This window comes from Doryrhamphus excisus, chromosome 16, assembly GCF_030265055.1.
Source record: "Doryrhamphus excisus isolate RoL2022-K1 chromosome 16, RoL_Dexc_1.0, whole genome shotgun sequence".
In the NCBI taxonomy this organism is placed as follows: Eukaryota; Metazoa; Chordata; class Actinopteri; order Syngnathiformes; family Syngnathidae; genus Doryrhamphus; species Doryrhamphus excisus.
Window position 1 is genome coordinate 12258774 of NC_080481.1, and position 25579 is coordinate 12284352.

The 25579-nt window shown below is 41.2% G+C and overlaps 1 protein-coding gene across 10 annotated transcripts in view; it reads right to left on the minus strand.

Annotated features, from left to right (window-relative positions):
• Positions 1 to 682: 682 nt before the first annotated feature.
• Positions 683 to 25579, minus strand: part of hspg2 (heparan sulfate proteoglycan 2) — an 85414-nt gene continuing 60517 nt past the window's right edge. For 6 of the 10 annotated variants that reach the window (XM_058050694.1, XM_058050691.1, XM_058050697.1 and 3 more), the window contains 41 exons: positions 23577 to 23699; positions 23344 to 23496; positions 21955 to 22115; positions 21633 to 21710; positions 19517 to 19652; positions 19284 to 19435; positions 18369 to 18504; positions 17982 to 18125; positions 17567 to 17701; positions 16598 to 16779; positions 16312 to 16507; positions 16022 to 16201; positions 15711 to 15892; positions 15419 to 15614; positions 15125 to 15304; positions 14679 to 14939; positions 14401 to 14563; positions 13558 to 13655; positions 13220 to 13486; positions 12883 to 12995; positions 12104 to 12251; positions 11902 to 12018; positions 11760 to 11777; positions 9884 to 9968; positions 9665 to 9809; positions 9506 to 9608; positions 9310 to 9419; positions 9130 to 9238; positions 8948 to 9046; positions 8631 to 8852; positions 7861 to 8105; positions 7596 to 7767; positions 6432 to 6554; positions 6163 to 6219; positions 5433 to 5508; positions 5273 to 5351; positions 5018 to 5065; positions 4427 to 4497; positions 4259 to 4342; positions 2861 to 2964; positions 683 to 2781 (listed from right to left, as the gene is read on the minus strand). In XM_058050694.1, coding sequence (XP_057906677.1) covers positions 2606 to 2781; positions 2861 to 2964; positions 4259 to 4342; positions 4427 to 4497; positions 5018 to 5065; positions 5273 to 5351; positions 5433 to 5508; positions 6163 to 6219; positions 6432 to 6554; positions 7596 to 7767; positions 7861 to 8105; positions 8631 to 8852; positions 8948 to 9046; positions 9130 to 9238; positions 9310 to 9419; positions 9506 to 9608; positions 9665 to 9809; positions 9884 to 9968; positions 11760 to 11777; positions 11902 to 12018; positions 12104 to 12251; positions 12883 to 12995; positions 13220 to 13486; positions 13558 to 13655; positions 14401 to 14563; positions 14679 to 14939; positions 15125 to 15304; positions 15419 to 15614; positions 15711 to 15892; positions 16022 to 16201; positions 16312 to 16507; positions 16598 to 16779; positions 17567 to 17701; positions 17982 to 18125; positions 18369 to 18504; positions 19284 to 19435; positions 19517 to 19652; positions 21633 to 21710; positions 21955 to 22115; positions 23344 to 23496; positions 23577 to 23699 — 5627 coding nt within the window. In that variant the 3' untranslated portion in view covers positions 683 to 2605. The remainder of the gene's footprint in view (positions 2782 to 2860; positions 2965 to 4258; positions 4343 to 4426; positions 4498 to 5017; positions 5066 to 5272; positions 5352 to 5432; positions 5509 to 6162; positions 6220 to 6431; positions 6555 to 7595; positions 7768 to 7860; positions 8106 to 8630; positions 8853 to 8947; positions 9047 to 9129; positions 9239 to 9309; positions 9420 to 9505; positions 9609 to 9664; positions 9810 to 9883; positions 9969 to 11759; positions 11778 to 11901; positions 12019 to 12103; positions 12252 to 12882; positions 12996 to 13219; positions 13487 to 13557; positions 13656 to 14400; positions 14564 to 14678; positions 14940 to 15124; positions 15305 to 15418; positions 15615 to 15710; positions 15893 to 16021; positions 16202 to 16311; positions 16508 to 16597; positions 16780 to 17566; positions 17702 to 17981; positions 18126 to 18368; positions 18505 to 19283; positions 19436 to 19516; positions 19653 to 21632; positions 21711 to 21954; positions 22116 to 23343; positions 23497 to 23576; positions 23700 to 25579) is intronic. The other 4 variants (XM_058050696.1, XM_058050690.1, XM_058050693.1 and 1 more) reach the window with 4 other exon arrangements.

Below are 25579 nucleotides of genomic sequence, written 5' to 3' on the forward strand. Positions count from 1 at the left end.
ACTCGCATAGAAAACTTTTTAGATCTTGCAGAATCTGCACCTATTCCAGCTGGAATGGATTTCCCATGCTGCTGTGATTGGTCACATCCCCAAGAACTGCTAAATACTGTAATTCCAAACTACTGCCAAACCCCACTTTCTAATTTTGTGGGTACAGGAAATTGATAACAAAAAAAAAACAAAAAAGCTACTAGTAGCTCATAAGCTACTGGCTGGAAAGAATGGTAACGTAGGTCCGTGTTTAGTGAGTGCAGGTGTCCGACATTAATGCACCTTTCCCGGCAAGAGCATCCTGCTTCAGGCTTCAGCAACAGTTTGGCGGATATTTCAGGTTCAAGTTCACAAAAACAGTCCTGTGTGAAATGGGAATCACCAATTCCAACCACTTTTTTCCTGAGATTGCCTCGTACAAAGATTTCCTGCGAGCCATAGCTAACAACCACAAACAGAGAGAAACAGAGCTGTGGGGAGGGCTTATCTGGTTTGCCCATATAAGGAAGTCCTGCTCCCTGTGACATCACAAACAGCCAGTGTTAGAAAAAACTCACTGAAACCAAGCTTTCTTCCAAATGATCTAAAACTTTCATTTAACATTTATAGGTCAGAAAAGTGGAAAAAGCATAATAGGTCCCCTTTTAAAAAAAACATGGTAGTAACAAAATAAAACCCACAACATTACAAATAGCACATGAATTTTGTTTTTATTAAAGAAACACAAATGGTAATGGCATGTCGCTCCAACGTTGGGTCATCAGTTTTTCCTGACATAGACTATAATTCACTCGGGTTCAATTTAATCCATAGAGAGAAGAAAATCCATCATGACTAAAAGTGCACTTTTTTTTATAGAGAGTTCATACCAATATGCTGATTTACAAACCAAACACATCTCAATTGACAGTGTACATATTTAGATCCAGTTTCAGAACATTTTAAACGGATCATGGTCTTGACTCTCCAATTACGTCTTCACATTCAAACATGGCGGAAATCTATGTATCAAATTCGCTGCCTAGGAGGAACTTTTATGGGTGTGTTCAACCTTGAGAAGGGGATGATACACAAGAGGAGGGGGGGCAGAAAGACAATGCAGAGCAAAAGAAGGTAAAGAGACTTAGAATAAATAAGAATGAAGCATGGTGGTCGTCTAAACATTATAAGCAAATTAAAAGTGTTTTGTCAAAACGTGGGCAAACATTGCTCGATCGGTGTCACAGCAACTCCAGACGACACACAGACATTTTGGTGCTGAAGGGTCCACCTCAGAACCACACGGTCCATGACAGAAGAAGACTAATACAAAACATCTCAAGGCACCTAAATGACCCGCCCCCCCCTCCTTTGTGAGGCCAACACATTTCTCACAAGCGCACACAAGCCACCGTTGGCATCTAATATTAGTGGCTTCAAACTGCTGAGCTAAGCAAAAAAAAACAAAAAAAAAAAATCGATTTTTGAGATCTACTCATTCAAATAAAGCTGGGGCGCCAACATATCATAATCACATTATCTCATTGACGGGCGATCAATGAATACGCATTTACTTTCCAATGCTTATCCTTAGCTGGAGCCTATCCCAGGTATGCCCTGTCAATCAAAAAATCAAAATAAAAAAACAACAATACACGCTGTGTTGGAATCAATCCTATGCTGACTGTAATAATGCCAAGCATGTGTTAGGTTAGACTTTGTTACCGGGAGCCAAAGCAGACGCAGCCGTACAGGGCGCTGCCATCTTGAAAAAAAAAAAAAAAAAAGTGTATCACTACACCACCGGAAAAGCTCTTCAATGATAATAAACTAAATTCTGAAGGCACATTTACTTACTGGATAGCTGACGTTAGCTTGCCAAAAAAATAAAAAAAAAACAAATAGCATGCTTGCTTTCCTGGAAGGTTGCCACCACTAAACATGATATCCTTTTTTTAAAAATTCGGAATCGAATTAAAACTGTACCCTCGTGTCTGATAATATTTAGCACCAGTTCATACCAAAAAGAACAAAAAAAAAAAGACACAAAACACAACTGCAAAGACATCAAAACAAATATTTTTGTTGTTGTTGATGACTTGAGTTGTGGACTGAAGTTGCATGCGACTGTGTGTGCCCCCCCCCCCAAAAAAAGCAAGCGTACATGCACCCGACACAAGCAAGGAAAGATGGAAAGTCAAGTGTGAAAACCTGTGAAACGCTCCGTTAGATGCCAGAATCATTTCTAGGAAGTGCACTGATGGTTAGTTAGCAAGTTTATACCTCCCACAAATATCATATTCATATGCATATAAATAAAATTCAGTGCTGTAAAAACGTCTCCTTCTCCATAGGATCTGACTTATCACGACAAAAAAACTACTGCTGCGAGTATGTAAACTGCACATGTTCTCTCCTTCATCCAGAATAAAACACCAAGGAGAAGAAGAAATGTTAATGGTTTTTTTTTTGTTTTGGTTTCACCGCACCAAGATGTTGTATCGTCCGTTTTTTTGGTAGCAGCCAAGCACCAAGTTTGTGTAAGTTTCCGTTGTCAGTCTCTCTGGGAAGTGTGTATGTCGATGAAATCACTCCACATTCTTTGCGTGTGTGTATGTGTGCATGTGTACGGGGTCTATAATGTGCAAGGCTGCACGTTGACGCTGTGAGCCGCGTGGGCTTGCAAGTCGACGGTCTGAGCCGCTTCATCGTCTCCAGGCCGGGCGTTCATCAGGGATAGGTTCCTCACGCATCCCGTCATTCCAGAGGAAAACTTCCCTCCAGTCATGGCTGCCATATCTGGAGCTCCACCTGTCACACAAAAAAATACATATTTGATTAATTTCCTCTACCATCACTTTCATAAAAGACACCGCGCAGGTCCACCCACCCAGGTAAAGGTGGCCTTTTGTGTTGACCATAATGCTTTTGCCCTTGGACTGTCCATGGAGAGCAGGTCCTTCATCAATCTGAATGTAGCCGTCTTTTCCAGTCCTGCAAGTAAAAAAAAAACACAACACATAATGTATGTTGAAATATTATATTTAACTAAAATAAAGCAAAATTACATTCTGACTCATCAATAAAAAACCTCCCATGTACACAAGAGTACACTTTCAAGGTTGTAGAACTTTATAGTCCATTGTTCTGTAACCGGGCGATCTAGTGGTTAGCGCGCAGACCTCACAGCAAGGAGACCAGGGTTCAATTCCCACCCTCGGGCATCTCTGTGTGGAGTTTGCATGTTCTCCCCGTGCATGTGTGGGTTTTCTCCGGGTACTCCGGTTTCCTCCCACATTCCAAAAACATGCTAGGTTAATTGGCGACTCCAAATTGTCCATAGGTATGAATGTGAGTGTGAATGGTTGTTTGTCTATATGTGCCCTGTGATTGGCTGGCGACCAGTCTTGCCCAAAGACAGCTAGGATAGGCTCCAGCATCCCCCGCGACCCTCGTGAGGAAGCGGTAGAAAATGAACGAATGAATGGTTTTGTTCCTAATTTCTCACCAGTTTCTCCTTTTTTTTTGAGGTGATTGGTTGGGGCACAAACATGGAGGCGCGCCCATGTGAGTGCAGGCCAGAGTTTGCTCACCTTAATTGGTTCCTCCCAAAGTGTCACCTGGAGGAGGGGGGGGAATAACTGGGTGGTAGTTGGGTAATCTAAGTTGTTATGTGTAATTGAGTGTTTAAATGTATACAGGAAGTGACACTTCAGTGTGGGACTCTTTGTAATGACTTTTGTAATATAAAAGAATGGTGTTATAAATGTAAATAGTATGGTACCTTTTAGACGTATTGCCTCACCCTCTCATTGGGAACTATGGTTGGCCTTTCACGGGTAAAAGGGGGCTGAGTGAATTGTTTAGGAGAGGCCTGTTGTGTGTGTGCTAGGGGGGAAATACTGGTGCACGGTCTGGCGAAATAAACTTGAAGAGCATTTCAGCTGCTATGGCTATCCCGGGCTCGTAAGACGGCATTGTTTCCAACTGAAAATCTTCCACTTCCATGCAATGTTGAAGAGACATGTCAGAGTTATTTGACAACCTCAGATGATCCCTCCATAGAAGGTATGTCAGTAGGATTGAAGAGGAGAACCTCAAAGTATTCCATCCCCGTGATTATGTCCTCAATCGAGGTTAGCAGGCACTGAATTCCCGCTGTTTCCTGTTTTGACGCCAACCAAAAATCATGTTCCACGAACCCGAGTTTTTACCTCAACACACAATTTGGATTCTGGAACCAAACACCTTAACTCTAACACTATGGATAGTGTAAATGCCGTGTTACCTGACTGCTGTAACTTTGTGCCATTTCCCGTCATTGATGGTCCTCTTTGACATGATTGCTGCTTCTCCGCTGCCCAACTGGTAACTGAGAGAGATCAAATAAAGCGTCAGTATGGCTTTATATGAAAGTACTCTCCTAAAGGAAATATGCAGAACTACGAGGCTGAACCTGAAAACTAGGTGTCCGTTGCGAAGGCCCAGGCTGATGAAATCCTTGCCTTTGCCATGTTCTCCTCGCTCCTGGAAGTTGGTGTATTTAGTTTAGCGGGTGCAACATGTAATAAAATTAACTTAATATAACAATAATAATTAATTATTTAATTATTATATTAATTATGTATTATTGTTAAATAATAATTATTATTAATAAAAATTAATTACAAATAATAATAATAAATTATTTAATTATTATATTAATTTATTATTATTATTATTATTAAATAACTAATTATTGTTATTATTTTTCTTATTTTATTTTAATATTATTTTTAATAATTAATATGTAATAAAATTACAAAATGCAAGAATTTTATTACAGGGTGTCACTAAAGTGGATTCGGTGACCTCCTAATTTTTGACCAACTGCTTAAAAACCAAGTGTTTTTTCAATATTCAGTCCTCAAGGACAATAATGGAATAAATATTCCGCCACTTCATAAACATTGTGCCAATCATGCAAACATATGTGATGATATGATCATATTAGTATGACAACATGCCAAATAAGAACGTGTCTGGTGGAGTGGATCAGAGTGGATACCTTTTTACTAGCATGCACCTTTCGCACATTGAGTGTGCCATTGGTCTCCTGGGGGACATGGGAGGCGGAGTTAGAGAAGCAACATGCATTAACTGAAACACAGCATGCCCATCAATGGCACGGTCAACAGCAGTGAGGTGATGAAAGTGACAACCATGATGTTAAAATGTACTAGATTCTTCAATGGTGATCTTAAAGCGAGGAAAAGGCGACAGGGTAAGTAATTCAAACCCGGATTTGGATGTCAGGACTTACAACTCCTTGCCACAGGACCAGACCCTCAGAGGAGAAGGTGTTGATCTCCAGTTCGATGGTCTCTGGAGAGTCATGAGCGCTAAAGCGTGTCAAAATATAATATTAATCAATCATAAATAGAGAAAAAACATGAAACAATTACAATTATAATAACAATTACCTTCTTTGGAAGCTGGACTTAGGAAGGGCAACGTATCCATCGTTGTTAAAATGAGCTGCATACTGATAAGGGGAATCTACAAGCAATAGAAAAACCCAAATTAATACTTCACATTTGTACTGCTATGGCGCCCTCTAGTGGCAAACACTGGGAAACACATTTTTTGGTGAAAGTCTTATTTTTTACTTGTGTGTCACATTATTTGGTGATGGAGACGATTAGAAGCATTTGCAAATAACAAATAATATCAAATGTTATATGCATAACAATAAAAATCTGCAATTATTAATGCTTCTTATCTCTGACCACCAAAAGAACTGCGACTCCATGCAGAAAATAGCATATTCAGCACAGAGTACATGACATCACTCTGCGCTTTAATGTCGTTAATAGAAGTGCAAACGTGGAGGACATTGAAGGTTTGGACTTGGACGGCTTGAGGAGGGACACAACATGTATTTGCAGCTTTAGTTATTGTCAAAAAGCAGAACAATTATGTGAGTCATCATATCATATGAACTGACACAACCAAAGGGAAAAATAGGAGAATTCCACTTGGAGCGTTCGAGTACTTGGATACCAGTTCTTAGTACTGATGCAGAACCCCCCCTTTTAACCCAGTTTGAATGCAGGCATATGTTTGGTATGTTGAGGGGTTATGGGGCCTCCCAACTTCAGATGGGTCCCTGTTAGTCATGGTCAGGTCAGACTCAATACGTATATACTGTACCATTGGCCTCGCTGGCCTCTGAATTCCACTTGGCCTCTGGGAAGATGGCGACACGGCCTGTGAGTGCAGGATATATAGCCATGAGAGGACGGGGGGTAAGACATATTGAATCATTGAGGGGGGGTTGTCTCCCAGCATGCATGCTGTGCAGTATGCCAACGAGAGGCATCCGATCTTCCTACTCGAATCATATGTTCTTATTTCTGACTGAGTACCAAAGTATTTTCCATGTCGTTAACCTGACAGCGAGGTCATCATTTCACACTCACTTTCTTCACAGTTGAGGCCAGTGAAGCCCGACTGGCACACGCACTGTCCACCAATACAGTTGCCGCCATTTTGGCATTGAAGGTCGCTCTGGCAGACATCTTTCATGATCTCACAATGCTCGCCTGAAGGGTCACATGACAATAACAGGTGAAAGCATGGACACATCCTCCGTAGTATGTCACCAAAGATGATAATAATAATAATAATAATAATAATAATAATAATAATAATAATAATAATAATAATAATAATAATAATAATAATAATAATAATAATAATAATAATAATAATAATAATAATAATAATAATAATAATAATAATAATAATAATAATAATAATAATAATAATAATATGATTTTTATTATTATATATTATTATATATTATTATATTATTTTTATTAGCAATAATATTATTTTTAAATATTATTTTTCTTAGTTTATTATTATTATTTATTATTATTATTATTATTATTATTATTTATTTATTTAGTTAGTTAGTTATATTTAGTTATTCAGTTATTTTTGAATTATCATAATATTATTCTTATTGTTATTAATTATTTTTATATTTAATAATAATAATTATTATTATTTATTAAGTTATTTTTGTATTATCATAATAATTATTGTCATTAATTATTTTATATTTAATAACAATAATAATCATAATCATAATAATCATAACATCATAATATCGTAATAATCATAATAATCATGATAATCATAATCATGGCTGCACAGCCGACAAGTGGTTAGCGTGCAGACCTCACAGATTGGAGACCAGGGTTCAATCCCACCCTCGGCCATGTCTGTGTGGAGTTTGCATGTTCTCCCTGTGCATGTGTGGGTTTTGAATGAATTAATGAATAATAATAATAATAATAATAATAATAATAATAATAATAATAATAATAATAATAATAATAATAATAATAATAATAATAATAATAATAATAACAAATTTTAATATAATATAGACAAAAAACATTCGCACCTATGGACAATTTGGAGCCCACACACATATGAGGAGAACACACCAACTCCACAGAGATGCCCTAACCACCAATCACTTGACTGTGAGGCTAACATGCTAACCATTTTCCCACCGTCCAACCCATTAACAATTACAAACTTCCATTATACTAGAGTGTATTCCCACAAACCTTCAAATCCATCCTTGCAGAGGCACTGGTACTCATACTCAGCATTGGGCATGCAGTGGCCCCCATGCAGGCAGGGCCTGCGGTCACACGGGCTGGTGTCCACACACTTGCGGATGGCCCTGCTTTCTGTAAAGCTGTAGGACAGATCTACCTTCTTGTTGTTTATCAGGACCTAAATAGAAAATGTGGAAATGTGGAAAAGTGGACAAAATGACATTTAGAAAATGACTCGCACTTTCTTGGCTCCAGCATAAAGACAACTCACCTCTCCTATGCAGCCCTCAAACATATTGCTGACATTTGCAGGCTTGGGCAGGATGTCCATGTTGGCGACGCCTCCTAGGAACATGGGCGTGTGGATATTGAGGCCCTGGGCTTTTCCTGGAGACGCCCTCTTTTCCACTGGACCATGGTCAACTCTAAGGTGACCGTCCCGCTTGTTCCGCTCAGCCACTAGTCGATGCCACTGGCCCAAAGAGACTGGTTCTTGACTGCGAAGTACTGCCTGACCTGAGAATGAAGGCGTATTCATTTATGTTCATGTATGTAGAACATACATATCTAGAAAAATCATTCATTCAAGGGTTGCGGGGGGTGCTGGAGCCTATCCCAGCTGTCTTTGGGCGAGAGGCGGGGTACACCCTGGACTGGTCGCCAGCCAATCACAGGGACAAACAACCATTCACACTCACATTCACACCAATTTGGTACCAATTTCTTTGGGCGAGAGGCGGGGTACACCCTGGACTGGTCGCCAGCCAATCAACCATTCACACTCACATTCATACCAATTTGGAGTGGCCAATTAACCTAGCATGTTTTTGGAATGTCGGAGGAAACCGGAGTACCCGGAGAAAACCCACGCATGCACGGGGAGAACATGCAAACTCCACACAGAGATGGCCGAGGGTGGAATTGAACCCTGGTCTTCTAGCTGTGAGGTCTGCGCGCTAACCACTCGACCACCGTGCCGCCCCTCTAGAAAAATCAATAACAACATGAAATAGCCTTGGCATAAAAATGTTCAAATTTTACCTGTGCCCAGTTCGTATTTGAACTCGACATGCCCTTCCGTCATGGAAATGGCCACAAAGTCCTCAACCCTCATCTTCTTCCCTCCGCAGAAGAACATCAGACCATCTCTCTGAAGGGGTTTAAACTCCAGTTCAACCCGCAGGTCATCATGGACATTGGTCAGAGGAGGGTAGGAGATGTACGAGTCCTCTCCGTCAAACAGTGGAGTTGTTACCAATTCCCCTTGAGGGAATGGGAAAATACATTAGCTTTTTCATTTTTTTCCCAAATAGGAAAAATAGTAACCAAAAAAGGGCGTAGGCGGCTTCCTGTCTTACCATCCATGCATTTGTTCCCAAACTTTCCGAGGTGGCAGCGACAATCATATCCCAGGCCGCTTTGCCGATTAATGCAAGTAGCGTCTGGTCCGCAAGCGTCTGTGAGTGCACATGTCACCAAAGGTCAGAGTACTTTCTCGTTATAGTACTCAGCGGCGTTAGCACTCATCTGTTGCATGTACCCGAGTGGCAGTGAAGGGATGAGTGGTGCTGGCAGTTGCTGCCAGTAAATCCTCTGGGGCAGCTACACTTATACAAGCTAGCATCCGAGTCCTCGCACCTCCCTCCGTTCTAAAAAAGGAAGTAAACACAATAAAAACATGCACACGGGAGAAGAATTTGAAGGTATGGAAGCTGCTGACCTGGCACGGGTGATCCTTGCAAGTGGGACAGTTTGTAACACCAGTAGAGCTGCGATCCAAATCCTTGAAGATGACCTCATCACCTTGGATGACAAGCTGGCGAATGCAACCTGGACATGTCCGAATAATAGTAGATGAATAACAGAAAAAAAAAAAAAAAGTCCCACATTTTCTCCTAGGGTGTGTCTAGTCATACCAACAAACCCGGTCTTGATTCCAGCAGTTTTAGCCAAAGCCGTATAGTTGGGGTAACCACCCACATGCAGCTCCTCATTCAGATCCAAGCCCTTGAACTTGCCCTGAGGAACGAAGCTGTAAAACACTAGCAGCACATATGCAGCATTGAAAGACTTACTTGTGAGCTTCCATTAATGGGCTCTCCCCCATCCACTATGATGTAGCCAAGGGTGTGGTTCCGATACAGCTTGACTGTGTGAAATTCTCCAAGTTTAATAGGGTTAGGGTCACGAATGGTGGCCATGCCAGAACCCACATCAAACCTGTGACGACACAATGAATGCTTTTGAATGACAGATGAATTTATGACGCAAACATTTAACAGTATAAAACTGACCTGAACTCTAAACGGCCGCCCACAAGACCAAGAGAAATGAAGTCGGCTCCAGTGGTCCTCCTCTGGCCATTGTAAAGGATCATACCTGCAGAGCAAAAAACAATGTTAGTTTGTATTCAATCTAATCAAAACTGCGTAAAAATATCCAAAATAAATATTTACATTCATGCAGCAATTGCAAAGAAATGGACTCAGTCACACTTATGAGGTACATACAGTACCATTACTTAAAATGAAGGCTTATAGTAAGTCGTCTCTATGCATTGATGCTTTCACTTTTAAGTTGTGCTTTCACTTTTAAGTCCCCCAAAACCAGAAAACTTTTCAATGATGTCAGAAAAAGTAATTAGTCGCTTTTGAGAAACATGCAGGAGAACATGCCCGAGTGGAGAATCGAACCCTGATTGTCTGCGCGCTAACCACTCGTCCACCGTGCATTGAGAAAAATAAGAAAAATAGACTGCAATGAGATTGTCAGTTTTTAGTTGAAAAGATTTATTAACGTCCTACATTACGTTTATTAAATCCCGAGGATCCGATCTGTACATGCGATGAATGCGACCAAAAATTCCAAAAAGTGGAGCGTGCACATGAAATATTATGTGATGGCATGGAAAAATTTGAAAACAAGTTGGTAGACGGGAATTTTACATCATACATTTACTGTGAAGATAGAACAACACGGAAATCTTCGGGAAATACCACACACAAAATAAATATTTACATTCATGCAGTAATTGCAAAGAAATGGACTCAGTCACATTTATGAGGTACATACAGTACCATTACTTAAAATTAAGGCTTATAGTAAGTCGTCTCTATGCATTGATGCTTTCACTTTTAAGTCCCCCAAAACCAGAAAACTTTTCCAATGGTGTCAGAAATAGTAACTAGTCGCTTTTGAGTAACATGCAGAAGAACATGCCCAATTGGAGAATCAAACCCAGATCGCCTGCACGCTAACCACTCGTCCACCGTGCATTGAGGCAATAAAAAAATAAGACTGCAATGAGATTGTCAGTTTTTAGTTGAAATGATTTATTAACGTCCTACTAGTGGAGAATCGAACCCTGATCACCTGCGCGCTAACCACTCGCCCACCGTGCATTGAGGCAATAAAAAAAATAAGACTTAAATTTCATCAGTTTTTAGTTGAAACAATTTATTAACGTCCTACATTACGTTTATTAAATCCTGAGGATCCGATGACTGCAACCAAAAATTCGAAGTGGAGCGTAAAAAAAAATTGGAAAAATTTGAAAACGAGGTGGTAGACGGGAATTTTACATCATACATTTACTGTGAGGTGATGTCAACCTAGAACAACACGGAAATCTTCAGGAAATACCACACGCAAACCAATGAAAAGCACGCTTTTGGGGGCTAGACCTCCAACGAAAGCTGGTACCGGTGAAGCGGACCTGTGAGTTGCATTAAGTAATGGCAATGACTGTATACTATGACATTCATTCATATTGCATACTCTTAAAGCTGGATGGTAATAGCGGCATGCAAGTGGAAAGCCAACCAAAAAGCCTGGTTATGATGACACGGGTACATTCCAGTGTATCCAGTCACATGATGAGCATCTCCACATGCCAGGCACATGCCATTATCCGTGGGGATATGGTCACATCTTTTGCAAATGTCTGCCTCAAGCATCACTGATGCTTTATTGTAGCAGAATACTGTATTTAAGTTCCATGTCAGTTTCCTAGTAAGAGTTGAGCTTGTGAGCTAGTGAGTTTGGTGATTGTGACTGAAAAGCCAGCACAAGAACCAAGCGCCATACATCATATTTGCGTCACTATGATGGCCGATAAACCAGCTCTGGATGCAGCATCAACATTCCTGCAATTCAAGCACTGAGACTCACCAGCATACAATATGAGACCTTCCCATAGAGGTGGTCAAGGAGGAGAAAGGGACGAAGATGCAGTGACATTACACATGAGTTATAAACAACACTGTTGATGTTGCAATATTTGTGTAAAATATACAACACTATACTCACTCACCATCAACATTATCAGGCCTGAAGTTGATTTTGATACTGAAAGCCTTGTAGGCGTTTTTGATGGTGGGCAGGGTGAGATAGGACAATGGCTCCTGGGCAAAGTATGGCATCACTCTCTCTGGAACGGTACATCATCTCACAGTTAGACACAAACAAAACTACATTTACGATCACACCTGAGATGGTCCACATAGCAGACTAACCATGAACGTCCAGTCTAGTGAAGGCTTCCACTTTGCCATGTTTGTTATAGGCGGTGCACACGTATGTCCCCGAGTCGCTATCTGTGACTCGAGGAACCGTCAGCACGTTGACTTCCTGGAAGCACTTTGCAGGAAGCTCACCTTCAACCTAAAAGTGGAAGAGACAGATACACAAACAGAGCGTATAGATTGGAACTACTTGGGGTTAATATTTCCTTCAAACAGAAGGCATCACTCTCGGAATTTAGTAATGACAAAAACATATCTTCAAGATTATTGAAAAAAATAAAAAAATAACTTAAACTGTATTATGGAAAGCAGGAAGTGAACAAATGTAACAGTTACTGATTGTAAAAGTACCAGATGGAAGGGTAGGATTTAATAAGCTTTGCTTCTTCCTAGGGCGGCACGGCGGTCTAGTGGTTAGCGCGCAGACCTCACAGCTAGGAGACCAGGGTTCAATTCCACCCTCGGCCATCTCTGTGTGCATGTTCTCCCGGTTTTCTCCGGGTACTCCGGTTTCCTCCCACATTCCAAAAACATGCTAGGTTAATTGGCGACTCCAAATTGTCCATAGGTATGAATGTGAGTGTGAATGGTTGTTTGTCTATATGTGCCCTGTGATTGACTGCCGACTGTGGAAGTGTGAACTGATTATGTGATGCATTCAATTGTAATCTGATGCATGTTCAAATGAAATAAAACCATTACCATTACCAGATTCAACATCTGACCCAGTTACCCCAAGAAAAACCTAAAAACAACTCTATCTTGGATACCTTGGACCATCTGATGTCCGGCACTGGATATCCCGATGCCACACAAGGCAAGACAGCATCAGATCCAACAGTCACCTCCTTCCTTTCAGGGAGGGCAGAAATTTGAGGAAGTGCTATTGGATAAAAAAAGGGTGGGTGGTGGTAACAGATTAGACACAAGGACCATTGGAGGAAACTGCATTAAGGGCAAGCGCCCCATCAGGTTTGCTTTTCTTTATTTTTCATATAGATTTCATGGAGATCACTGCAATAATGTTTATTGGGACTGTCCATTGGGACAAAATGATTATTTTGTTACGTAACAACCCACCATGTATAAGTAAGTATATGTACTCACACTGGACATTAAGGACCACTTGGGACTGTACCGAGCCCACGTCATTGGTGGCTGTGCAGCGATACTGCCCTGCGTCAGCCTCCGTCACTCGTTCAATCTTCAACATGCCGCCCATCACCACAATGTGTGCGGGCAGAGTGCCACCCACTTTGCTCCATTTGACTGTGGGCTCCGGGTCGCCAATAGCCTGGCATTCAAACTCTACAGAGTTCCCGATCATGACGGTCTGCACTGAGGTGCGCACGTTGATCATCACCTTGGGCAGTGCTGCAGAAAAGTTAGAGGTCAAGCGTGTACGACATTTGTAAAGAGCGTAGCATATGCTAAATGTAACAAACCTTGAATGGTTAGCCTGGCTGCATCCTGAGCCTGACCATACACACTGCTTGCTCGGCAGATATAAACACCTTCATTGCTTTGCTCAAGGTTCTCGATTCTGAGGAGGAGCATACAGATAAGCTAGGGCTCATTTTTAGCACCAAATATTTACAAAACTAAATTTGTGGCCTGAGTGCTGTAAGCCCTTTTAAGGACAGGTTTAGGTTATTATGCAGTGATACAATGGAGAAAATTATCTTGTGTGTTGACCTACTGCTGCTATAAATGACTGTATTACTCCAAAATGAAGAACATATTTCAGACTGTTTAAACACATGGGCTTGAGTTGGCGGAATTTTGTATAAACTGTAATAAATATTTTTCTGAAGTAGATGCAGGAAAGCATGCTAGCAGATATGGAGGGATGAAACACTACAGTGCACCTCCCACATCAATCAAAATATAACTTTGCATTATTTACATTTGTATTCAACTATCTGATCACAAGCCCAAAAGAAGTAGGCTGAAGCAAAAGCTTATAAATGCCTACCCCTTTTTGCAAGATATAATCATGTTCATGCCACTGTCTTGTTTTCCCCTGTTATTATTATCATTGTAATATTATTATTATTATTATCATTATTGTTATAATCTTTATCATTATTACCATCATTATAATCATCATTAATATTACCATTTTCGTCATTATAGTTAACAATTTTTTTTTATTTTATTTTATTTTTTTTAATTATTTAATTTTACAGACTTCATCACTGTACAGGTCTACACAAGCTGTCTATCATTGCAGGGGCTCAGCTGCAAAGTCATTAAGTAGGCATTGTTATCTGTTGGCTATGTGTCACCTGAGCACGCCATCCTTGACATGGTGGTTCGGGGGCAGAGCACCTCCCTCCTTCAGCCACTCAATTTTAGTTTCTACTCCCCCGGCTGCTGAACATGTGAACTCCACAGCGCTGCCCTGAGCCTTCACCTCCACTTGCGGTGACACACGGACAGCCAGTGGAGCTACAAAGAGGAACATCAGTGAGCAGTATGATGTTAGTAGTGTTCCAACACCGTATTATGGTCAGTTTTTAGTCATTCCGAGGTTATCTAGAATTAATGTATTCCTTAAACATACATCGGACTGCAACTTTAGCCACGACTTCACTGTGGCCAACTTTGTTGCTGGCCACACACTTGTAGCTGCCAGCGTCTTCGGTGGTCGCCAGATTGATCTGAAGATCCCCGTCGCTGACCTGGGCCCTCGAGGGAAGCCCACCATCCAGCTTGGTCCAAGTGTAGGCCAAAGGAGGAGTGCCATGCGCCAGGCACTGCAAGCGGATCACCTCCCCGACACGCACTGCCACATTGTCGGGCACAGACGTAGCATATGGAGGGGCTGCCAAAAAAACGTGTATCAGTACAAACACAAGAAATATTCTAATCTAAACATTACAATAGTGTATTTGCATGCATATTTAAAATGATATGCAAATATGGTTAAGGTTCACACTTATTGAAAACCGTTTTCCAAACTGTTATTTTAATAATAAAGGTGTATACAAATAAAAACCCGTTACTAACTTTCCACATCGAGTGTAACAGTGACTTCAGTAGTGCCCATGGTGTTGGTGGCGGTGCAAATATATTCCCCAGAGTCCTGCCGACCCACGTTGGGCAGTACTAGGTTGTTGTCCACCACCTTATGTCGCCAAGGCAGAGGTGACCGCAATTTGGACCATGTGACAATTGGAGGGGGGAAACCTTGAACAGCCAAAGGGAGAACATGCATAGATTTACATCAGTACTTTTTTTTTACTAGTATATGTGCCTTACAGTCACATGACACAGGAGAGAAGTAGAAATGAGTTTGACTACCATGAGCTTCACAACGTAGGGTGGCGGTATGACCTTCCACCACAACCATCAGTGGTTCGGGAACAAAAGCTCTTGGTGCTGAGGGCAACTGGGAGCCTTCCTCCACAATGACCTCCACCCTGGTCTCGGTGCTGCCTTCTTTGTTGCGTGCCGTACACACATATGTGCCATTATCTTCTAGACGAGCCACAAGAATCTGAAGCATAGAAAGAAAGATACGTGATAATATTTAGGAATAATGTGGTAACAAAAACAAATGCTAATGTAGAGATTGTGATAGTTTTTTGGAAACCTGCATGACTGCATTGGACTCCACTGGAACGGGGCTGCTAAGCATGACCTTGCGGTTGCTATCCAACCTGTGCCATGACACGGAAGGTCGAGGATCTCCGGAAGCCTGGCACTCCAGATTAATGGGTTCGCCTACCCTGATGCGCACTGGCCCAACAGGGGTGACGATGGCCACAGGGGATTCTGTGTACACACACACACACACAAAACCAACATGGCTGTATATCTGAGACACCACAAAAGGAGGAAGTCCTCAAGAAAGTATTATGTAGCACTTGTAAATACAGCAGGCATAAAAAAAACGTTACTAACTTTCCACATTAAGTGTAATGGTGACTTCGGTAGTGCCCATGGTGTTGGTGGCGGTGCAAATATATTCCCCAGAGTCCTGCCGACCCACGTTGTGCAGTACTAGGTGGTTGTCCACCACTTTATGTTGCCAAGGTAGAGATGACCGCAATTTGGACCATGTGACAATTGGAGGGGGGGAACCTTGAACAGCCAAACAGAAAAACATGTTTACATCAGTACCTTATTTACATATGTCCCTTTCAGCTTACAGTCACATGACACAAGAGAGCAGTGTAAATGAGTTTGACTACCATGAGCTTCACAACGTAGGGTGGCGGTATGACCTTCCACCACAACCATCAGCGGTTCGGGAACAAACGCTCTTGGTGCTGAGGGCAACTGGGAGCCTTCCTCCACAATGACCTCCACCCTGGTCTCGGTGCTGCCTTCGTTGTTGCGTGCCGTACACACATATGTGCCGCTATCTTCTGGACGAGCCACATGAATCTGAAGCATAGAAGGAAAGATATGTATCTTCAGGAATAACGTGGTAACAAAAACAATACAGTGTAAACAGCATGATTAGTTTTTGGCAACCTGCATGACTGCATTGGACTCCACTGGAACGGGGCTGCTAAACATGACCTTGCGGTTCCTGTCCAACCTGTGCCATGACACGGAGGGTCGAGGCTCTCCCGAAGCCTGGCACTCCAGGTTAATGGGTTCCCCAACCCTGATGCGCACTGGCCCAACAGGGGTGACGATGGCCACAGGGGATTCTGTGTACACACACACACACAAAACCACCATGCTGTATATCTGAGACACCACTAGGGGGAGCTCTCAAGAATGTGCAAACTCATAGGACACAAGGATGTGCTTGGTTAGGGGCTGCGCGAGTGGTTAGAGCGCAGGCTTCGGGTTCAATTCCCCCCTGGGTAATGTTTCGCAACTAACATTAGATATCATTGAATTTATAATAATAACACAATAATTACATTAATAATATCATCATCGTAATCATAACTATCTGTGTAATACTTGCTTTTATAGTCACTATAGTTACTCCAGACCCCATTCACTGTGCAATATCTGATCAACCTCCATGTGCAATATTAAGGGCTCAAGTGTGAAGTATTTCCATAATGCCTCATATTAACTCTCTAACAAGATCTCAGTGTATAGACTGGTCATATATCTCATCTCGTTTCATATTATCTACATACTGTATTGTATATAACTCTGGGAAAAACTGTTGATTTTGTTAATACTTGGGTTGTTTATATTGTTTATTTTTCTATATTGTGTATTTTGTACTGCTTAACTGACTCTGTACTCTTGCTGTTGTGCAATACAAATTTCCCCACTGAGGGACGAATAAAGGCATATCTTAATCTTAATAACATTGGCTATTGTTGACCTCAAATTGACCCCTGAATTTCAATAATCTTAAAATGTATTGCTATTGTTATTTATTGTTAATCAATGAAGAAAATGAGTGCCCATCTGGAATGTGAAGAGTTGTTGAGCAAATATTGCGTACATTGCGGTATGACATTCTTTTACCTTTCACAATCAAGGACACAAAAGTGTGGGTGATGCCAAATGGGTTGCTGGCCACACAGCGGTAAGCACCATGATTGACCGGTTTTGCGTTTGAAATGGTAATAACGGAACCATCAGGGCCAATCTGGACATTGTCTGTGGACAAGAGTTACAAACAAATCATTAGCGTAATGCTAGTTAAAAGGAAACACAATCAAAACAATGCTCAAAGAAAAAAAAAATCATCCTTCAAGTCTATATGAGACGTAACTTTGAGGGGAAAAAAAAAGTCATTAAAAAGTCATTAAACAAAGACAGATGTACTTCATGGGGGATGCTTGCTGTAATTATAATGACATCATAAAACCAGTAAGGTGAACATTTATGCTGTGTGTGAGAGAGCGCGAGAGAGAGTGTGTGTGTGTTTGCATAGTACCTGGCAACGGTTGGTTGTTGGATAGTTTCCACTCCAGCCTTACAGGTTGGGCTCCGCTATACACTTTGCACCTAAAGCTGGCCGACTCCCCCACGCGTAATGCAGCGCTGTGGGGCTCGATGGCTATGATGGGACTTTGAAGACCTGTGAAAGAGACAAGCGTTTTTTTGTTTTATTGCAGGAATATTCCTATGTGGCATCTCACTGACTTATCAATGACATTGATAGCATACGTCGGCACAGATTCAAGTCCAGAAAAAGAAACCGAGATCATTAAATTTGGACATGGAAAGCTCATTCACAAAGTGAGGTGTTTTAGTGCTGTCATTTCCTTTTCTTGCTGAAATGTAATTTAATCAATCTCTGAGAGGCCCTAAGCATGCTTACGTGAGGAGGATGAAGTGACCGAAACAAAGACAGTGGCCCGTTGGATGTGAGATCCAGGGATGCCCTGCACTTGACATATGTACTCTCCTGAATCCTCTGGAGTAGCCGACAGGATACGGAGCTGACTGCCAACAACCTGTAATCAGAATAGTAGTACAGTAAACCTCGGATATATCGGAAATTCGCTCACAACGGACAGATAAAAAAGAACCGATTTTTCTGTAATGCATTTCCAATAAAAATTCATTGCATATATCGGATTTTTTATAACGGATTTCGCCTATTTCGGACAAAATCTCCAGTCCCGTTCCAATGCATTTCCATTAAATTTCCCTCGCATATATCGGATGGCCGCATCGTGGCGCTCCGAAGCTAGCTGACATTCTGAGACGTTTTAAAGCAGAGGACATTTTTAATGCCGACAAAATTGGGTTATTCTGGCAAATGCTGCCAGAAAACACCCTGGGATTTATTGAATGAGATCTTAACCTCACTATTGGAAATAACGTAGGCCTGACGGGCGTAACAGGGCCTAGCTTAAATAACAATTTGTTATGCTCAGAGTCCAATAAAGTTAAATTCTCATTACCTTACGTCTCTTTTCATTGCCCAGTCCAGGTACATTGGAAACATAGTCAAGGAAGTGCCTTTTTATAACGGATAAAATCCGATTTACGCATATACCGGATATAAATCCGATATATGCGTAAAACGGACATTTTCCGATATACGCATATAACAGATTTCACTTATATCGGACAAAACCAGCGGGAACAATTGAATCCGATATATCTGAGGTTTACTGTAGTAATATGAAATACGCACAGTGGGAATGCCCAAGCGTAGAATCGAACCCAAGTCCCAAGCATATACAGTCTTTGTATTATATTCATACACAGTCATGTTTAAGTCTACCTGGTGGTTAGAAGACAGCCTTCCACCAGCTCTTGTCCAGGTGATTTGAGGAGGAGGATTACCAGAGGCCACGCAGTTCAAGGACAAGTCTTCACCCTCGTGGACGTCTGCTGCCGATGGCAGGATTTTGATGTTTGAGGAGCTTTGATCGGCTGCATAAACACAAACATAACACTGATGGGCAAAGCTTGATTATTACCAAATCATCTTGTCGCAAGAGTTGAACAGCTCACCTTTCAACACCGTAACTTGAATGGGGGCGCTGTTGGAGCCCACATTGTTGCTGCCTACGCACATGTATGTGCCCGAATCAGATACCTTTACATTTGGGATGAGTAGAGTACCGATATCGGTGCGATCCATGCTGACCTAGAAAGGAAGTGAGTAGATTAGAAAAGCTTGCCAAACACTATTATTTTGACTCACAGTTACACCATACCAACAAACAGTAGATGCACATGACTTACCTGAACGAGTCCTTTGCAATAAACACAAATATGACACACGTTGACATCACTAGCTAGTGCAAAACAAAAGCGCTACATTTGATAGAGACAAGAACAGACACTTCTACAGAATTTTGTTCCTAATTTCTACGTCATGTTTGAGAATGATTGCTGGTGTTATGATTTGTTAATGTCACTGTCAGTGATGATTACACCCCGCTGATTGGATTCAATGATGGATACGTTAGGGGCTGTTAGAACTGAGAGCTTGTGAGAAATGACGGCTGTGTGATTAAGTCTTACAAAATACTGTAAAAACTAAGTCCCCGAATGAATCAGAAATAAAGTGCCAGGATCAAAATCCACACAACTGAATGCTAACATCTGTCAGCCAGAATTTGGACTCTGTAGACTATGTAGTTTCAAGGCTGAAAATTAGCTTTTTTTTAAAAATAAGATAAGATAGGATATGCCTTTATTCGTCCCTCAGTGGGGAAATTTGCATTGCACAGTAACAAGACTACAGAATCAGTTAAGCAGTAAAAAATACACAATATAGAAAAATAAACAATATAAACATCCCAAGTATTAACAAAACAGTTTTTCCCAGAGTTATATACAATACAGTATGTACAGCTGTACAACCAGCACCGCTCCCAACAGACTTGTACACCACTATGTACATCTGTGTAATACTTTGTTTCTATACTCAGTATAGTTACTCCAGACTCCATTCACTGTGCAATATCTGATTAACCTCCATGTGCAATATTAAGGGCTCTAAATGCAATATACTAAGTTCTATGTGAAGTACTTCCATAATGCCTCATATTAACTCTCTAACAAGATCTCAGTGTATAGACTGGTTATATATATCATCTCGTTTCATATTATCTACATACTGTATTGTATATAACTCTGGGGAAAACTGTTGATTTTGTTAATACTTGGGTTGTTTATATTGTTTATTTTTCTATATTGTGTATTTTGTACTGCTTAACTGATTGTGTACTCTTGCTGCTGTGCAATACAAATTTCCCCACTGAGGGACGAATAAAGGCATATCTTAATCTTAATCTTAATATGAAACGAGATGAGATATATGACCAGTCTATACACTGAGATCTTGCTAGTGAGTTAATATGATGCATTATGGAAATACTTAACATAGAAGTATACTTCACTTAGTATAGTATTGCATTTAGAGCCCTTAATATTGCACATCTCATCTCATAGGGAGCGGTCTGGTACGGCATTCCCATATCCGGAGCTGCTTAGCTGCAGCTTGTCCAAGTGTACTGTAAGCTAAGCTAAACTGAGCATCTACGAGTGCAGGCGCTGATGGGTTCACAAAGCAAGTTGTTTGCAAGAATATAGAATTTCTGGATGATTGCAAGACTCATCCCGACTCACAAAAGGAGTGGCATAACTGAACAAGCCTGAAAAGTTTCTCTCAGCTCCTGGAGCTTGGTGCAGGACTCAAGTACAAAAAAAAAAACAAAAAAACGCAAGCAAAATATGCTTCTTGTGCCTCCTGTATGCTTTGTCCTGCAGTCAAATCAGTGCCGTGAGCCCAATTATGTACATGAGCGATGGTATGATGCGGACGGTACAAAACGAAGGACAATGGATCATCAATAGGAGACAACATAAAAGTGAGTGCTGCATGCAAGTACATTAAGAAGCCAATTGGATCCAGAAGGTTGCTTTTAATGTGTGTTGGCACCATCACTAAAAGGACTCTGCAAGTAGCTTAGGGGAATTAATAGCTCCTAAAAGGCGTGAATCAAGGACATATTGGATCATGCACTTAGTTAACAATGTGTGAAGACAGGGTCAGTAAAGGACAATGGATGTGATCTACACACAATAAGACGGACAGACAGCGGACAGATGGACAGACCTGCGTCTCCTCAATACGTCTGTGTAACACATCGACACTGTTGCTTTTAAACTGATGGAAACCATGAGAGGGAATGGCCTGAGTAAACGTCAGAACAAGGGGGGGATACCAAAATAAAAAAAGGGTAGGGGATAGGGGAGGAGACAAAGGGAAAAAAAAGGAAAAAATAGAGGTACAAGGTCAAAATGCAGAAACAGTCACAGTGTGGTTATCAACCTTTGGGGCCGGAATTGCCTGTGAGGATATTTGTTGTTGTTTGTGAGTACGCTGTCAGTCATGTTAGCATCATCTTACTTAATTAGTCATTCTGGTGTTATCTCACCTGGGATGGGATTTGTCCTCCATTTTTCAGCCAGGTGAGTTCAGGGGTTGGTGATCCTGTTGCACGACAGTACAATCTCAAGGTGTCCCCTTCATGAGCACGGATATTTTGGGGACTGACTTGGACTTGGGGCTGGGTGCCAAAGCCGTTGGGGTTGGATTCTTCCAAATAAAAAAACATGGTAAGAATTCCTGACATATAGATGATGTAGATGTAGATGCTTAATTATTTTTTATCAAAGTAATCTCATATTCATTTGTTGTTTATTTTTTTCCCTTTATTTGGGCAAATATATGAAACATTACAGTGCATTTCTTACATCAATCAAAATATAACTTTCCATTATTTACATTTGTATTCAACTATCTGATAACAAGCCCAAAAGGAGTAGGCTGAAGCAAAAGCTTATAAATGCCTACCTCTTTTTGCAAGATATAATCATGTTCATGCCACTGTCTTGTTTTCCCCTGTTATTATTATCATTGTAATATTATTATTATTATTATCATTATTGTTATAATCTTTATTATTATTACCATCATTATAATCATCATTAATATTACCATTTTCATCATTATAGTTAACAATTTTTTATTTTTTTATTTTTAATTATTTAATTTTACAGTTTTAGTGTTCATTAAATTGTAGGCTACTTCTATTGCTGGGTTGCAACCATCTGATCTACAGGATGTCGCTTAAATCCGGCCTCCATTCAGTTATCACAGAGATGGGTGGATGTCGGAGTATTATCTGCAAAAAAAATAGCTAAACAGTTTTCAAGAACTACCAAAGTATGGAGACATATCAGATTCATCAACTATTGTTCTTGGCGTGTCGTGATGACTACGGTTCTTTGCACCACCATCTGCAACTGCAACTGGACGTGACGTCACATGCAATCCAGCAGTTACCAATTATAGAAGATATACTGCTTCACAGGTTAATGGCTCTCCTTTGGCCCATTTGTTGATGGAATTTGTTTAGTATTTTTTGTGTACGGAAGTCTTGTCCTGCTCTACAATTTACTGTTTATTATCTAAAGTGTTTCACTTTGACAATCTCCGATCCAATAAGTAAGAAAGGTTTTCACATCCCAGAAGTCCAACCGATTCAGTGCACAATTGGGCTATTCATTCTTTCAAAGTATCCGACATTAAAGTTGTTAAATGAACAAATAATGATTGGATTGGCGCTGCAGTCATTTTTCAAAAAGTGTGATTCTTGCAACGGTGGCCAAAATGTGGTGAACAAGCCTTCTTTGATCCAAAATGTTTGTATTAAAAGTGGTAAGAGTGCACTAAAACAGTATGGAGCCCCTGATGTGACGTAGTGTCACCTTTCCTAAAAAAAATAAAAAAGTATCAGATATGATGCACAGAGAGAGCATACTTTTCACAAAGAGGGAAACCCATGCTGTGTGCTCGCCGTGGGTATTCAGAGCTTTGCAGGCATACTCGCCCTCATCCGCCTGATCCACTGCTGTGAAGGTCAACAAGTTTCCTCTTATCACAGCCCTGGGACTCATTCTGTTCCCGGGGCCCCCTGTAACAATCACAATTGCACTCTGTCACCCCCCAACAGTGAAGAAATAATAAATCTGCATGAACTCCAGCCTGTCGTACCGATCCATTCAACGGCAGGAGTTGGGTTCCCGGTCACAGTGCAGCGAAACTCGGCTCTATGCCCCTGCTGGACAGTCAGCGAAGAAGGGTTGATGGTGGCCACAGGCTGGGCCCCCTCCGCAGCTACAGAAGACAAAACAGTCAGAATGGATAAACCGATGGAATGTGTGATTAAGCGCCATAGTAGAGCCTCTATGGTACTTTTGGGTAGTCTTGCTCTTCAGAGTCGATGGAGGAAAAGAGAAGTGGCATGAAGCCCTTGGTTTGGCCTCAGGGCATATTGCTTGCCTTTAAGACTTTGGCAGGCTGCAAATCCTGTAAGCTGCCAAAGCAAAAGAAAGGCCTCTTTCAGCAAGGCTGGAGTAGTTTAGGCAGCCAAGCCAAAAACCTCTGGGACTGTAGCAATGACACTCTGCCCTGAGTGACAACAACAGTTCAGAGAGGCTTGATGGGAAGGAGAACAAAGGGGGGAAACATGGTGGGGATGACCTAAATAGTTTTAACCTTAAATTTAAAGTATCTGAAATGTGTCTTTGTATTTCAGGTTTTCAAGGATGAATTACTCAGAAAAGTTGCTCCGCAGTGACTAAAAAGTGATCCGATCAATAACTTCTTGTTTGTCTCATGTGTGCATAATCTTCACCGTTAGACCGACATTCAAATTTATGTCAGCAGGGAAACACGACGACAATGAATCAATCATCTTCAGAGTTTCTGGCAAAAAATGAAAGAAATGATTGCCAAAATCGAAGAGTCTTCAAAAATCATTGATGAAAAGTGACGTGATATTTAAGTACGACTCCTTGCAGATTTAAACTTAACACTCTTGTTGGTGTGGAAAACAGAAGAGTACAAATGAACTCTATAGAAATCACAACAGTAAATAATGTCTAAATTTGTACTGCATCTTAAATAGGCTACATGGTACATTTAGCTATTATGCAAGATGTTGTGATGGGATGTATTAAGCACAGTATGATGTTTGAAGCCCAGATGAGAGCACTTTCCTGGCTCAGCATGTTTCTTGAAAAGATGGAAGAAAAAAGGAGGGAAAAAAAGGAAAATGAGTAGGGACAGCTCCCATGCCTGAATGTGGAGACACTGTTGCTTTAATGATTTTGGCCATTTTTATGTTTTTTTAATAGTGCTTAAAACTGCAGTGGACCCTTGGAATGCAAATGCAAAAAATCAAAAGTTAATCCAAAAGAAAATAAGGCGCAAATTGTACTGTGCTATTTGGTTGCTACTCCTCCACAGAATGAGTGCCATGGAGGAGTTTATGGAGGACGGGGCTAAACATGATGTCAGGCTGACACACAGCTGCAGATATCTGCTGGAGAAAAGCACACTATAAAGAGAGAGACACCGCCTCGTTCCGTGGGGGAATTCCACCCGCAATTACGACTGTTCATGTTAAAGTGTGAATGTTAGACGACTGCATTAGCATTGCAAATGTGATATTTCGATACATTCATTCATTCATTTTCTACCGCTTTTTCCTCACGAGGGTCGCGGGGGGTAATGGAGCCTATCCCAGCTGTCTTCGGGCGAGAGGCCGGGTACACCCTGGACTGGTCGCCAGCCAATCACAAGGCACATATAGACAAACAACCATTCACACTCACATTCATACCTATGGACAATTTGGAGTCGCCAATTAACCTAGCATGTTTTTGGAATGTGGGAGGAAACCGGAGTACCCGGAGAAAACCCACGCATGCACGGAGAGAACATGCAAACTCCACACAGAGATGGCCGAGGGTGGAATTGAACCCTGGTCTCCTAGCTGTGAGGTCTGCACGCTAACCACTCGACCACCGTGCCGCCTATTTCGATACGTGATATTTATATTTACAGATGTAACATATATAGCTAGGATATAAGTTTGATGTGAAACATTTGGGTCACCGCTTATCATTGAGTGGTGTTGATGGGTCCTCGCAACCCTCACGAAACAGATTGCGTTTGAATACCGAGGGTCCCACCGTAGTCTCATAGAAAAT